The sequence below is a fragment of the Monomorium pharaonis genome, chromosome 6 (assembly GCF_013373865.1).
Source record: "Monomorium pharaonis isolate MP-MQ-018 chromosome 6, ASM1337386v2, whole genome shotgun sequence".
Lineage (NCBI taxonomy): Eukaryota > Metazoa > Arthropoda > Insecta > Hymenoptera > Formicidae > Monomorium > Monomorium pharaonis.
Genome location: NC_050472.1, coordinates 16,015,412 through 16,031,753, shown reverse-complemented (window position 1 = coordinate 16,031,753; position 16,342 = coordinate 16,015,412). Strand labels below are relative to the sequence as shown.

The window sequence follows — 16,342 nt, the reverse complement described above, 5'->3', positions numbered from 1 at the left end:
TGACTTGGTGTGAAAAAACGGAGAGGAGAAACTAAAGTTGATTTTACAAGTCAAAGACGAGCAAACTCTCTCCATAATTTAGCCGAGTCTGTAATATCATTTAGGGAACTTAAATGAAACTCACTCTTTGCACGCCTGATGTCAACATTGAGCTGATTGCGAAAGAGTCTTACGTAATCAAGCAGACTGTTCGAACGCCTCGCCTGTTTGTATAACAAGTTGCAAAGCCGAAGACGCGTTTTAAACTCAATCGTAAGCCACTGCACTGGAGGCTTCCTGATTACAATTGCACAAGCGGGCGCAAAGATATCAAGTGCTACCTGCAAAGTATGGGTTAATAAAGTGCAGGATTTATGTACATAAGTTTTATTAACCAAATAAATTTCAGTAAGAGCGTTATTTACATTAGTGTGAAGAAAATTAATAAATTCCGAACCGACTATATCCCTATAATTACGTCGTACGATGGAGCGCTTCATGTCAACTGCAATCTTAAGTAAAAGAGTAAAAGCGAAAGCTCCAGAAGATCATGTCCAGCAATAAATGGACATTCAGATTTAGTGAACGATAATATCTTATCACGATCATCAACAATTAATACGTCGAGCTAAGAGTCAGAGGTGGCAGTGTGATAAGTAGCTTCCGGGCATACGATATCTAATGATAGACCAAACATAAGTTCACGCAAATAGGTTGCTTCAAAGTTATTTGCGAACAGATTACAAATCGAGTCACCGTCAATAATAATATTTTTATACAGATGAGAGAAACGAGATAGCGACTCAATAAAATCATGAAAAAGATGTCCCTTAGGTCTCCTGTAGATAGATGCAAAAAGCACTGACTCATCACATAGCAAGCGAATATCAATAATTAGATATTCAGGGTCATTGACATGGCCTCCAACAGACGCGGCAATCACTGAAGCTCTAAGCGAGTTGTGAACATAGCAAGCTACGCCACTACTCATCTCACCGACTCGATCATTACGTATCAAAAAGTAATTGTTCAAAGCAATAAGATCGTCAGAGATGCCTGAATGGAGCCATATCTCAGAAACTGAAATTACGTGGTGAGAGACAGTATCAAAGTGTAGTCTGACAAATTCAATGTGAGCGCGTAAAGAGTTTGCATTGAACTGAGCTACACGAAATTGAGTGGGCTTCAAATCAGCGTTACAGAAAGAGATCGAAGATAGGGAGTGAGTGGTATGTCAAACAAGTTTATCAAGATCAACATTAGAATTGATAAGAATGAGTGACTTACTATCAGATTGTCGGACATGAATTCGACCGCTCTTTACACAGACATACTTGTAAGATTTCTCTTTAGCCACACGCTTAATTTGTTGTAGTAATTCAAACGTGACTTTAGGAAGCAGTTTGTTTACATACACATTTTTATCAGAATCTATGCAAACCTCTCTCTGCGTAAGAGTTCGTCTTGCTCGTTTTTTAGATAAGACTATCACGAATGGCACCTGAAGTCAGAATAATGATATAAGAATTAGTAGAATTAGTGACAGAGGCCGATGAGGGTTAGTCTCAGGTTGCTCCCAGGCGAGGCTTACTGACGACAGTCCTGACGTCCAGAATGTGACAAAACAGATCGGGGATGTCGAGGGCCGTGAACACATTACGAACACAAGACAAAGAGGTAATAGACATTGCAGCTGACCCGATAGAACGATAGAATAAGCATATTCTCAGACTGAGTCGGCAAGACAGAGTAAGAAGATATCACATTTCTCCTTAAATCGCAGACTTCGTTAGTGAGAGCCACACATTGTTACTCTAAATTAGCAATACTACGACTGTTACGATCAACAATATCCGCCAAGCTATTCAACTGGCTGAGTTTATTATTAAGTTCCTTGTTCGTTTATTGTTGATCTTCAATAAAAGCAGATAATTGCGCGTCCGTCACTCAACTGTTAAACAATGCAAAAGCGCGTTAGTTGTTGCAGAGTCACTTTCAGTATGCAACTGCGAATTCGATCCCGCGCCAGTGTCAACAGGAGCCATGTTAGCGAAATCAAATGGACGCGCGGTACTTTCTACCACAGGTGTAAGAGGTAAATTTAGTGACAAAGACAGCGATTTGCAGCACGCGTCCGCGTATCTGGTAAACGAATACGGCTTGACGCAACCAGAATGAAACCTGCATTCTCCTGCACTCGCACTCCAACGCGATCGCAATCGATTTCTTGGGGAGCGTCCGAAATAGCCACGTTTGAAATGGCCTCGCGTAAATTTGACCATGTTCGAAATGGCCACGTTTGAAACGGCTACGTTCGAAATGGCCACGTTCGGAATGGCCACGGGAAATATTGCACGTGGTTCAATTTGCCCACGTTCGAAACGGCCACGTCCGAAATGGCCACGTATGTTTTACATAATTTCCAGTACAATGCACATGGGTTAGCGACTTAAACGGGTTGGGTGCGGGAGGGAGGGCCGAAGGCCCCCTTCGCACCCCCCCCCCTCCGTGTGTGTGTGTGTACAAAGCATTTCTCTGCACCACATGGGTTTGCGACTTTCCACGCTAAACAAAAAAAAATTGATTAATATTGACGTGGGCAATATTGACGCGTGGCCAATAGTGACGTGGTCAATATTGACGCGTGGCCAATAATGACGCGTGGCCAATAATGACGCGTGGCGAATATTGACGCGTGACCAATCCACCCCGTGGTCAATCGGGATCGTGGTCAATATTGACGTAGCCAAACGGGTGCCACTCGAATCGATACCACAGTATAGGAGAGAACAGTAAGCTCACTCGGCGTCGGTGCCTTTGATCTCATGACTAAAAGATCCGTCATATTGTTGGTTGTGCGCGGATTTCAATCATTGCAAGTTTTCGGCCGCTAGCACCAAGATGGTCCCGTTGGTGGGGACACGCACAATATACTTTGTCACCATATTGTTGGTTGTGCATATTGTGCGCACAAGTCATGCACAAGGGACGACCATTAGCACGATTTTCAGCAGAGTGAACCTACTGTTCTTTTCTATACTGTGTCGATACTGCGAGAGGACCACAGATGACTCTCGATACAGTGCTCCAACAAGTTGCGCATGCAAATTCAGCACACAGTAGCAGCAAACAGTGCAGTGCCGAAGGAACAGGTGGCGCAGACGCATCAGCAGATAGCACGCAACAGAAGACGGCAGCCAAAAGTAAGGTTAAATTGTCAGAAGATTTCCCATTAGAATTTAAGCTCCAAAGTGACAAGCAGGTAGGAAAATGAATATTTGTTTGTAAAAGGCAACGAAAACGCATGTATGCCTGCAACAAAAATTGCTCGAAGGCAGATACCGGCAGTAATATGCCCAAACAAAAGCGGGAGCCACAGACAGACACACACAGGCGTACTCACCGAGAGGGAGAGAAAGGGGGGAGAGGGAGAGGGGGGGAGAAATAAGAAAGAAAAGTATCAGGTAGTAATAAAATAGGAAATAACTTACAATATTATATAATTTATTATTTTAATGAAAATTTTATTTTAAATAGTACATAAAATATAAAATAAGGAAAGAGATAGATAAATAGATAGATAGGGAAAAAGAAATAAGCAACAACATTAAAATATAATATAATTTATAATTTATAATAAGTAACTTATTATATAATAAGTAATTTATTATTCCATTTAAAGATAAATATCTTAAAGATATAAATATCTTTTTTTTTTAAGTTACAGATGTTGCTGAATTATTTCAAGACTTAGAAAGGAACTTTTTGTGAGTGTAAGAAGAAATTGTTTGTAATAAAAAGTGTAATCTTTAAGAATTATTTGTTTCCTTTGTTTTAAAATTAAAAATAAATTTTTAAATATTATAAAAAGGACATAAAATAGATTTCTATTTACTATTGTATTAAAACATTAATTTATTCTCTATTCTTATTTTACAAAGAATTATTTGTTTCCTTTGTTTTGAAATAGAAAATAAAGTTTTTAATATTATAAAAGCGACATAAAGCAGATTTTTATTTACTATTGTGTTAATTTCAGAGAGACAGAAAGTGAAAGGGAGAAAATAAAAAGGAAAAATATTGTGTAATAATAAAATAGAAAATAATATTACGAAATTATATAAGTATGTTTGATAAAAAAGTTAAGATTGCCATTAAAGAAGAGAGGAAGATAAAAGAGACACTAATAAAGAAAGAGTTTTAATAAAAGGGATTGAGAAATGACAGTTGCGTGACAGTTTGTTAAAAGTGTTTGTAAAAAATTTATGTGTGCATGCGTGCGTGTAGCATAAAGATGCCATCTTAAGGGGATCCTAAAGTCGTCTGTTTTACCGACAATTTTAACCAATGCTAATCTTTTTATTGCATTTACAGAATTAAAAATTCTTTTCCACAATTAAAGTATAGACGATTACAGTGTACGGACGTAACAATTTTATACGAAAAACCAAAAAAAATTTTTTAATTGGCGTTTGGCGTGGACTAGTAACAAAATGTGCTTGATATAAAAGTTGTGCACCTTGTACGTATAAATCAAGTCAGGTTCGTACACGAGTGAACATTAAGAAACAATACTATGCTTTCAGATTGAGCGTAAGCATCTTAATAAAAAAGATACGCATTGGTAAAAATTACGTGTCTCAAAATTTTGTGGGTCTGCATGAAACGCGCATATATAGCGGTAGATTAGTTGATAGATGTTCAGACAGACGGCGCTATTTTAGTCCTGCATTTCCTCGCTTCTCCTTGCCTTCGAAACTTAAGGCCATCACACAATGCAGGCAACAGGCAATAGGAATAAGAAATAAAAAAAGAGAGAAGAAGATCCTTTCTCTCTTTCTCTCTTTCATTATTTCTGTTCCTATTGCCTGTTGCCTGGCATTGTGTTTAGATTAAATCTAAAGAAGAAATAAAGAACAGTCAATGTTAAATGAAGAAAAAGAGGAAGAAAAACACTTTGTTTGAAGTTAAAGAATAAATCAAAAAATAAAAGGTTGTGCGAGGAGAGAGAGAGATAAGAAGTGAGAAAGGAAGAGAGAGGCTGAAGAAGACCGAAAGAAAAGATTGCTCAGTGAGCAAAACATTAACATAGTATTATTACAATGTGATTTAATAATATTATATATTTCTAAAAATGTATTTTTTAATTTTTTATATAATGTTATTATTTAAAACATTTAAAAAAGAAAGAAAGGAATAAAACCGATAGTCTTACATATCAAAATGTTGTCATCGATTTTCAGCAATTCTGATTAGTAGTATTACTGCAATAACTTTGTGAGAGACTGTCATTATAAAGTTAGCAAAAGATAATTTGTATAAATGGTTATCTATATAATTATTATTGCAATTTGATTTTGTAAAGGAAAAAGCTAAATAGCGCGCACCTGTAATGTTCCAGTCATTTTGTAAAAAAGAGATGTCACCGCTTTTCCGCGATGCTGTTGGGTCTCTCGCTGCCCTTACTTCGTGTTGCGAGTATTGCAATTGATTTTGACAGCTGTCAAATTTATATACATGGTTATCTATACAATTATCATTGTGATTTATTTTTAAAGAGTAAAAAATAAAAAGTTAAGTAGCGCACGCAAAGCGCGCGTCTGTGGTTTAGTTATTAAAAAACACGTTAATTTTTATTCAAACTGAAATTTGGAGTTTTTTCAGGTCGTTAATTATGAATTTACTATTAAAATAAAACTCAAAATGGCGGACATAAATTTGTAGCTCAAATTTATTTTCCAATATTATAGAATTAAAATTATCAAATATAATAAAGCAGAAACTGAAAATAAAAGAATCTATTATTACTTATAAAATCTACTATCCAAATATTTTTAAGAGTCAAAAGCAAAATCTTATCTATTTAGTAAAACAGAATCCAAAAGTAACAACAAAGGCAAGAAAATAAATATTATTCAAGTTACATACAACAATATTTATGTCCTTCATTTTGAGTTTTATTTTAACAGTCAGTTTGCAATTAGTGAATTGAAAAACTTATATTTAAAATTCAAGTTTGAATATAAATTAACGTACTTTTTAATAATAATGTCCGCAATATAAAATTCTTGAATTTGACAACAGATTTGTAATCAGCAACCTAAAAAAACATTGGAATAGTGAAAGAAATAATTTTTGACATGTATTTCAGTTTGAAGAAATTTAATTGTATCATACTACCTAATGGGAAATCTACTTTGGACCTTCTATATCTCTGAAACCAATCATATGCTTATCTTAAACTTCACAAGACAGAAAGCCACTTTAGTGGCCTTGACTTGTTTTAGTCACTTTTATACAGTTTTCTGGTCTTAATTAACTTAATAATGTTATAATGAATAGTTTTTATGTCGGCACGTGTATTGATGAGTAGTTAAAGCGTGAGGGTAAAGGGAATGGGACAATAAAACATAAAAAAACAAAAATGCATAATAAAACATTTTTATGTGTTTTTGTACCACATTTATTATGTTTTTTACGTTGTAAAATAATATGTTACGCACTTTATAAAATAAATTGATATAAAACAAAGGATTTATTTTTTTATTTCAACCATATAAATTATGATAAAAATGTTTTCACGAGTTATTTATGAAATATTAATTTAATTTTTTTTAAAACAATTCTTATGATTTTTATTATTTAACCAATAAAAATAAAAAAAATGATGAAACAAGTATGAATTTTTCGCTCCAGTCGGAAGTCACTATAGTGGCGCGAGGGGAGGTGGAGGCAGCATTTTCACCATTCAACCCAATGACATTGATAAAAAAATTCTAGTACTAAAAACAAAAAAGTTGGTCAAAAACATGCTGGTCTTATAAGGGATAAGATTTTCTCTGATTTGTTATCTTATCAATACTGTTACGCGCGCGTTCGCGGAAATGAATGAAACACTCTCTCTTAATAAACAAGCGGTTTTATTCTGAAACAGGCAATATACGTCTACTCGAGCGCGAGATTGAGATTCAACTCAGTTTTAATCCGCGTTATCAAGCCGACGACAGTTGACAACGCTCTTGGAAAAATCAATATATCGATCGGTCAGAACAGCTGACCGATCAAACAGGCAGGAGCGTAACAATACTAATCATGAAATTCAATTCAAAATGTGAGTACCTTAAAACGGGCGAAAAAAACCATTTTTGCTCTTTATGGCTCTTTGAAGCAACATTGAGCAAATATTATATTTTGAAAATTAAGAAAAACTAATATTGCGCGCGCACGAATGCACGCACGCACGCACACACACACACACACACACACACACACACACACACACACACACACACACACACACACACACTGAATAACAAGAATTAATACTATTTTTTTAATTTGGATTCTTTCTCGGATAATTTAGAAATGTTTTATATATTTTATATTTTTTGTTTAATTAAATAACTTTAAATTAAAATTTTTCCAACATTTAAGAATTAATTTTATACATTTTTACACACATAATATATACACAATATTCATTATATGAAATTTATATTGCATATACCTACATTGAATAAATGTTGAATCAATATTGAATAATTTTGATTATTTGACTTACAATGTAAGATATTCAAAGGACATTGGATGTTTTTACAATATTTTTTCAATGTTGAATTTAAATTTTAAAAAATCTGCCTTTTTAATTGCAATATTTACAATGTTGTAATTCAATGATTTTTAAAGTGTTGATTCAACAACTTTTTGTGCTGTATGGAACAAGTGATATGTATTTTGGATTTAATATGATTTTTTTTAGTCATTGGGATGTATACTATATGCACTGTGTTATTTTAAATCTCCTTTTGATACTGTTTACGAACGAGGCGACAGCGTAGCTCTTGCTGTTATTAGTGCACATGTAACGTTTCCAGAAGATACTCCATACAATGAAGTTGTAATCTGTTATACATATATTATGCTTTCTTTTAAAGTCTGTTCACTGTTAATATCTAAACATTCTAAACATTTTTGTACAGTTTTTATATAAGCATTTTATATTTTATAAAAATTTTATTTTTGAATAATCTACGTGTGACTCAAACAATAAAGTATTTAAAAAAATTTAATTTTGATAATTTCTTTATTCTTATTTTTTTAATGGTTATTTTGAATGTTTTTGTCAAACATTTATACATTGTCACATTTTAAAACAAAATATTACTTTTTTATTATATTATTTCTTATTAATATCTGAACCAGAAGTATGTGAACAAATTTTTATATAAGATATAAAAATTGTTTTCTTTTTTTAAGCAATTTATTCAATTTTTTAATTTTTATTTTACATTTACAGAGTAAGTCCTAAGACCATCGAATATCCTTTAAAAAATGTGTTAAGATTCAATGAGTTTAGGTATTGACAAAAGCCGGAAGTCTGGACAATACACTTTATTCTGAGTATATATGGTGGTGTGCAAGAAGACACAATGGTCACCCGACGCGGGATAGCTCGGGAGAACAGAAGTCTAGTAAAAAGGTGGCACCGTGGCCCCACTCTGTAGTATTGCCAACTTTCAAACGCGACTAGTAATGGACAGCGCAAAATATAAATTGTTCAACACTCCCCCTCATTACGTAGCGTATTGATGCATTCCCAGTCTCTCCAGACATCTATCGTGTTTAACGTTTGGAAGGCTTTTGGTCAGTATATCAGCAGTCATGTCTTCGGTCGGAGTATACTGAAGATTAATTAGTCCATCATTCAATATCTCTCGTACGTAACGATGTCGAATATCAATATGTTTGGAGGCAAGCTTTTGAGCTTCAATGTTGTCACACTGTACGGAAACATCTGCCAACGTATTGAGTCCCAGCTCCTTTAGGAATTTTCGCAGGTTCCTTAACGGCGTCTGTAATAGCCATATATTCAGCCTCCGTGGATGAGAGTGCGACCGTTCTTTGCTTTCGCAACTCCCACGTAATAGCTTCACCCGCTAACAAGAACGCGTAGCCTGTATAAGATCTGCGGTCATCGGGGCAATTGCCCCAGTCAGGGGTAACCAATGAGAGGGTTCCCTCGACAGAATTGTATGTGATAACGTAGTTCATAATCCCCTTAAGATAACGTAGTACCCGCTTGGCTGCAATCCAATAAGCCTGTTGATAACAGTCGTTAAAACGGCTCAAGCTGCTGACTACGTCGACGATGTCTGGCCTTGTACCTACCACAATGTACATCAATGACCCGATAAGGACCCTTGCTATTTTCCTCATTGTTGGATGGAGGGTTGTGGGACAACTTTGCGTTAACATCCATCGGCGTCGAAATTGGCTTGCAATTGCTCATATCAAAACGATCCAGGACGTCCTATTCCGGATAAAACAAATCTTATGAATGGAATATCGATTTTCACGCTGAATAAACTCTATGCCGAGACAGCATTTTGCATTGCCTAAGTCCTTGACAACAAAGTTCTTCGCGAGTCCATTCTTAATCTTCGCGATGTCATTCAGTTTCCCGGAAAATATCAAAATATTGTCCACATAGACGATTACAATTATTAAATTTTTCCATTTACCTCGGAAATATACGCAAGGATCAGAATTTGATGGTTTCAGATCAAGACGTGTCAGTTCTTGATTTAGTCTTCTATTCATCATCCTGCTTGACGCATTCTATAGAGCGTCTTCTTAAGACGACACACTTTATTTTCTTGCTTTAATTCATTGAACATGTTTTGAGCCTTACTTTTGATGTAGCTATCTTTCCGCTCAGTGCGAATAATGACTTCTAATATTTCTTTAGTCATTTCCGGTAACTCCATGAAAACTTTCTCCAGATACCGTTCAGGTAAGCAGCCGTTATGTTCAATTGATGAATGTGCATGCCGTACTATGAGGCAATTGCCGTTGCTAAACGAATCGATCTAAGACGGGCCACCAGTGCGAACGTTTCTCGGAAGTCGACACCAGGACGCTGCAGAAATCTCCGTGCGACGATTCTTGCTTTTCGATGTTTCAGAGATCCGTCCGACCTGAACTTGTTTGTTAAGATCAACCTGTTTTCGATAACTTGCCGATCTTTTGGACGATCAACAATATCGCAGGTCTCGTTTGCGATGATGTTCTTAAATTCCGTGGCCATGGCCACATATCATTCAATGGAGTTATGGCTTTTAACAGTTTGCTTGACTGGTATCTCAGCCAAAAATACCTCCTTCTATTGCTCAATTATTGTCTCGCTGTCTTGATACCGTTTTTGCGGGCGATCTCTTTGTCTGGTTCGAATAGGGTGGGGCCTGCCTGGTCTTCTTCGTTGTGCCTCGGATTCACGATCATTCTCATCAATTGATTGTTCGTGTAATGATTCGACCTCAATCTCATCCTGTAAATCGTTTGGTAAATCTTGAGTAACAGAGTACGGAATTTAAGAACATCATCGCAAACGAGACCTGCGATATTGTTGATCGTCCAAAAGATCGGCAAGTTATCGGAAACAGGATGATCTTAACAAACAAGTTCAGGTCGGACGGATCTCTGAAACATCGAAAAGCAAGAATCGTCGCACGGAGATTTCTGCAGCGTCTTGGTGTCAACTTCCGAGAAACGTTCGCACCGGTGGCCCGTCTTAGAAAATCGATCTTAGATGAGTCATCCAAGGTTTTCGATTGTTCCTTTGATGTCTCAGATTTGGAGGGACTGTCCCGATTGCGCACATACGCGATTGGACACAGTAGTATTTCCCGATTGGACACAGACCCAATTGGACACGGACCCGATTGGACACGGACTTAATTGGACACAGACCCGATTGCACACGGACCCGATTGCACACCGACCCGATTGCACACGGACCCGATTGCGCAAAGACCCGTTTGCACATAGAAGCGATTGCGCACCGACCTGATTGCACACGACCCGATTGCACACGATACGATTCCGCATTTCAGATAGTACATGGGTTATGGCGATTTGGACGGGATGGGTGCGGGAGGGGGGCAAAGCCCACTTACACCCCCCACCGTGTGTGTGTGTGTGTGTGTGTGCGTGTGTGTGTGTGTGTGTGTGTGTGTGTGTGTGTGTGTGTGTGTGTGTGTGTGTGTGTGTGTGTGTGTGTGTGTGTGTGTGCACAAAGCATTTTCTGCACCACATAGGTTTGCGACTATAAAATATGTATAAGAAAGAAAAATATTATATAAAAATATTTTGTACGTATTTTTGTCTGAGTTTGCCAAGTATAAAATTATGATAAATATTTATGAAGATTCTAAAAATAAATATTTATGCTATTTTAATTCAAAAATACAAAAATATTTCGAGTTTATATACCATGAATATTTTTTAGTACATTTTAAAAATATATTTTATATATTGTTAATAATAATTTCTAAATAATTTATGAAAACAATTATATAACTTAAAAAATGTTTTTTAAAAATAAATTCGTAAAATATTCATAAAAATTTATTCTAAATTTTCTGTGTTATCCACAGGTTGTTTTTGCATTATTCTGCGATGCGGAATCGTATCGTGTGCAATTGGGTCTGTGTATTAACGGGTCGGTACGCAATCGGGTTCGTGTGCAAACGGGTCGGTGCGCAATCGGGTGCGTGTGCAATCGGGTCCGTGTGCAAACGGGTCGTGTGCAATCGGGTCGGTGCGCAATCGCTTCCGTGTGCAAACGGGTCGGTGCGCAATCGATTCCGTGTACAAACGGGTCGGTGTGCAATCGGGTCCGTGTGCAATCGGGTCTGTGTCCAATCGGGTCTGTGTCCAATTGAGTCCGTGTCCAATCGGGAAATACTACTGTGTCCAATCGCTTATGTGCGCAATCGGGCCTCACTCGATTTGGAAGACGATTCTAAAGCGATAATTGTTAAAGGAGACGTCCTCTTGAAATTTGACGTCTCTTGTCACCTCTCCTTTTTGCTCCGCTGGAATCCAGACTCAATAAGCTTTGGACTGTTTTGAGTAGCCCAAGAAAATTCCATTCTTCGTCTTAGTTTCAAACTTCCTTTTTTAAGATATTCTGTCAAGAACAAATGTTTTACATCCAAATTCTTTAAGACCACTTACATCAGCTTTTCTTCAGTGCCAAATTTCATAAGGAGTTTTTCTAATCTTTCAAAATCTTAAAGATTTTGATGGGCAACGGTTTCTAATAAAGTTGGCAGTTGCGACTGCTTCGACCCAAAACGAATTCGGTAGACCAGCTTGGATAAGTAAGTATCTCGCCATCTCCACTAAGGTTCGATTGTACCGTTCGGCCTTGCCGTTCTGCTCAAGATTGTTAGTCATTATTAGTCGCCTCTGAATTCCGTGCGTATTTGTAGACTCTTCGAAAGCGTTGTTCACGTACTCGGTTCCATTGTCAGACTGCAAACATTTTAATGGTACATCCTTTTACTTTTCTAATAATGCATGAACCTTATTCTTAATTCTGTCTTCAATATCTTAAATTCAGAAAAGACTTCATTTTTCTTGTTAAGAAAATATAGAAAACATACTTTGCACCATCCTGAGTGATCATCTATAAACGTGACAAAGTATTTTGCGACTCGGTTCGCATCGGACCGCACACATAAGAGTGGACTAACTCAAGTACTTTGGCGCATCGCTCAGACTGCTTCGAAAACAGAGTCCTGGACATCTCTCGAATACAGACGTCGCATGATAATTCCATCGCTGGCTCAGTGATATTTATATCCTTGATTTTTTTCTTCTCGGGTAGTCTTGACCAAATCCCTAATGTTCAGATGTCCCATTTACCGGTGCCATAATGGTAGCAGGTCCTTACCTGCCGACTTAGATGACGCGGTCGCCGCGCACTCATTTCCACATTTCATCTTAATGTAATATACAATGTCTGTCTACACGATCCGCGGTAAGCAATGTACTACGGTCATTATCGAAAATTTTGGCGGAGTTTCTTTCAAACATTATCTGGTAGCTTTTGTCGGTGATTTTACCGACCGACATGAGATTTGCACGTAAGTCCGGAACGAGCAATGTGTCGGATAGATCCACATTCTTAACACCTCGTCTCTAATCTATTTGAACGCTTACATTTCCACGCGCTTTTACATCCTTTGACGCACTATTTACTAAGTGCAATTTTTTCGGAATCGATTACACAAACCTCGGAAAAACCGTCTCGATCTTTACACAGATGCGACGAGCAGCCACTGTCCAGGCACCATGCCTTATCACGATTCGCGTATGTCGCTTGAAACATCGTGTGTATGCTTCTCTTTTAAACGCGAGCTCACTTCACCGCAAAAAAGAAAATTTTCGGCCGCTTTAGCGTTTTGTTCGACCTTTCCTTCGCTTTATGGACATTCCGATGCCTTATGCCCGAGTTTTCGACACCGATAGCATTTCATTTTAACTGTGTCCGTTTTGCTATTAGATAGATTTTTTTTTTATTACTTTTCGATTTTTATGCAACTGTTTTTTAACAACTAAAGCGTTTTCAGCGTCACCTCTCGCATCGTGCTTCCGAGCTTCACTTTCTTTGATAATTTTAACACGTAGCACTTGTGGTGACGGTAAATCGTCTCGCGATTCGATCGCGCAACGAAAGTTCTCAAAATTCGACGGAAGACTATATAATAATAGTATCGCGAACAGATCTGCATTTATGGTTATGTCCATTTCCGTGAGTTTATCTACCGCATCAAAAACTTTTGTAGGTGTTCACGCACGTCATCATGCAGAAGCATGTATTGCAGAATTAACTGTTTCAACAATGTAGCCTTACGTACCGGTCCACTAGATTGATGGATTTTCTCGAGGCACAGCCATACATCGCACGACGTCGCATAGCCTTTGACCTGCTTTAACTCGTTCGCACTTATTGATAATATAATGTCCGATTTGGCCTTCTGATCACCTTTGATCCATGCATCGTATTCGCGTTGCGATGCAGCGTTGTCCGTAACGGGCTCAGGCTTCGCCCCGGAAACATATTTCCACGCATTATTCTTGGTGAGCAATGCTTCCATGTGCATTTTCCATGTATTATAGTTCTCTCGGTTCAGAGAATCCTCGTGATACCGATGGCGGACATTGTGAACGAAACACAATAAGAAAAGATAGCACACACGTTGCACGACTATGTTACGAATTGCGAGATCAATAATTAAGTAGCGATTTTAATATCTGGGCTCATAACCTGTTAAGATTCAGTGGGTTTAGGTATTGACAAAAGCCGGAAGTATAAACAATACACTTTATTCTGAGTATATATGGTGGTGTGCATGAAGAAATCATATATGTAATACTCGTATGTATTGCTAGTTTGGCTCGGAAGAGGATGAAAACATTACGGTGCTACTTGATGTACCTTGACAGCTTTGCGCACGCGCAAAAGTCGCTCTTGCTGTCGCGCGCCCCGCCTACTAACCATGTGCCACGCTTGCGCACAATGATGCAGATACATAATTTTCACTACGTTTATCTCTCTTCAATTTCACCCACGCTTCCTATGGGATAAGCTCAATGCTAGCAATATATGTGTTGCTCTCGTGATATATATAAGTATTATATACATGGAAGAAACAATGGTCACCCGACGCGGGATAGCTCACGAGAATAGAAGTCTCTAGTAAAAAGGCGGCACCGTGGCGCCACTCGGTAGTGTTGCTAACTCTCAAACGCGACTATTAACGGACAGCGCGAAATATAAATTGTTTAGCAAAATGGATTCTTTGGAATATTTTAAGATAAAAATTAGAAAAATACCGAACTTATAATAATAATATATAATACACTTTTATAATATTTTGTGTTATTTAAGTTCATTATAAAGTTGTAGAATTGCTATTTTGCACGCTCAAATGCTATAACAAGTTATAAAAATGATATCGTTAAATGGGGCTTCTTAACAATATTAAAGTTATTATACAAATATATAATGTATTCTTTAAAAATTTATTTTTATGTATACATATATAAAACTTGTATATTACATATATGTTTATATAAAATTATAATTAATATCGGAATATATCACAAAATATTAATTCAATAACAAAATAAGATATGTCAGTTATTGAAATAAATTTATAGTTATGTTTATTTGCTTCGCATAGTAAATATTTTTGTAATAAAATCAGTGAATGTACCATTTCAAACGTGAAAAGAATTTTTTTTTTTTAAACAAACATTTAAAATCTTTTAAATATATGTGTTCTTCGAAAAATAATTTTTATAACTACTTTTGAAAAATAAAATCCAATTAGTAGTATGTTTAATTTAAAAATAAATAAATAAAAGTCAAGAATATGGTATAACTTAAAAAAATAATAATATAACAAAATTGTGTCAAAATAAATGTATATGTTATATTACTCTTAAGGTGCCTTTTTATGCTGACGCTCGAAATTTTGAGCGATAATTTAATCAATTTTGTAATAAGTATCAATAGGACATTTGTGTCAACATTGAAAATGTCATTTGCACATAAATATCATGCGTAGCTGCCCAGCAAACACAAAGTTACATGTAACGTGTTTGTTAGTTGTAATTTCCCACTCAATAATATAATTGCAATATAACACACGTGTTATATTACAATTACATTGTTGAGTGGGAAATTACAACTAACAGGTACGTTACATGTAACTTGGTGTTTGGTGGATGAATAAGTGCATAACAATTATTAATAAAAAAAAGAAGGAAAATGCGCTAAAAAGAAATACTTGCAGCACTAGCGATTCATGAATTAGAAAACGAAATAGAAAAAAAGTAAAAGTTTATCGAAAAAAGCGTTTTTAGGTTAAACCAATTTTTCAAGAATGACATGTTTATGGATTATATCGTGCGATTTTTCCGACCCTGTCATTAAAAGAAAATCGATTTAGAAATTATTTTTGAATGACAACATAATTTGAACAACTATTGCTTTTAATTCTAATGCTCCTGAAATTACCAAACAGCGATTCGATAGTCAATTTTTGCTGAAGAACGACTATTAATGACATTCAGGTTTATATAAAAAATATATTTAACCCATTCGCTATGGATGGCACATATATATGCAAGAATAAGACGAGCCTTTAGTGTGGATGACATATACACTGGCACAAAAAAAAACGAAACAAAATTTTTGACCGATTTTTAGGCAGTCTTCAAAGTGATGCAACTTTGCGAAAAATCTTTGCGAAAAATCTACTTTTTTTTAAATTAAAGGGCAAAGACTCTACTTTGAGAATCCCTAGCGAAAGTTTGATTTGTTAAGTGCGAATCCTTTGCATCGCATAAAAACCAAACATGTGTTTTCTCATTGAAAAAAGTAAAAGTTTGTTATCATTTTTCACAAGTTTCTCGTTAAAATCTGGCTAATATTAATCTAGATTCTTCAAGTTCATTCTTTTCTAAGCAATTAAAAAAAAACTTATCGATACGATGTTTTTTGTCG

General features: G+C 36.2%; 1 protein-coding gene across 7 annotated transcripts in view; it reads left to right on the top strand.

The window, feature by feature from the left end:
- The window catches only part of LOC105838696 (serine/threonine-protein kinase 16), an 81,333-nt gene that overhangs the window by 48,333 nt on the left and 16,658 nt on the right, over positions 1-16,342 (top strand). For 2 of the 7 annotated variants that reach the window (XR_004963908.1, XM_036289001.1), the window contains one exon: positions 7,739-7,873. The exons of 2 other annotated variants lie outside the window; for them this stretch is intronic. Coding sequence is in view for 3 of the 5 variants with exons in the window: in XM_036289001.1 (XP_036144894.1) it covers positions 7,739-7,873 (135 nt within the window). In the remaining 2 variants the exon portion in view is untranslated. Of the gene's footprint in view, positions 1-3,706; positions 3,853-7,738; positions 7,877-16,342 lie in introns of those variants that run through there. 3 more of the 7 variants (XR_004963909.1, XM_036289000.1, XM_036289004.1) reach the window with 2 other exon arrangements.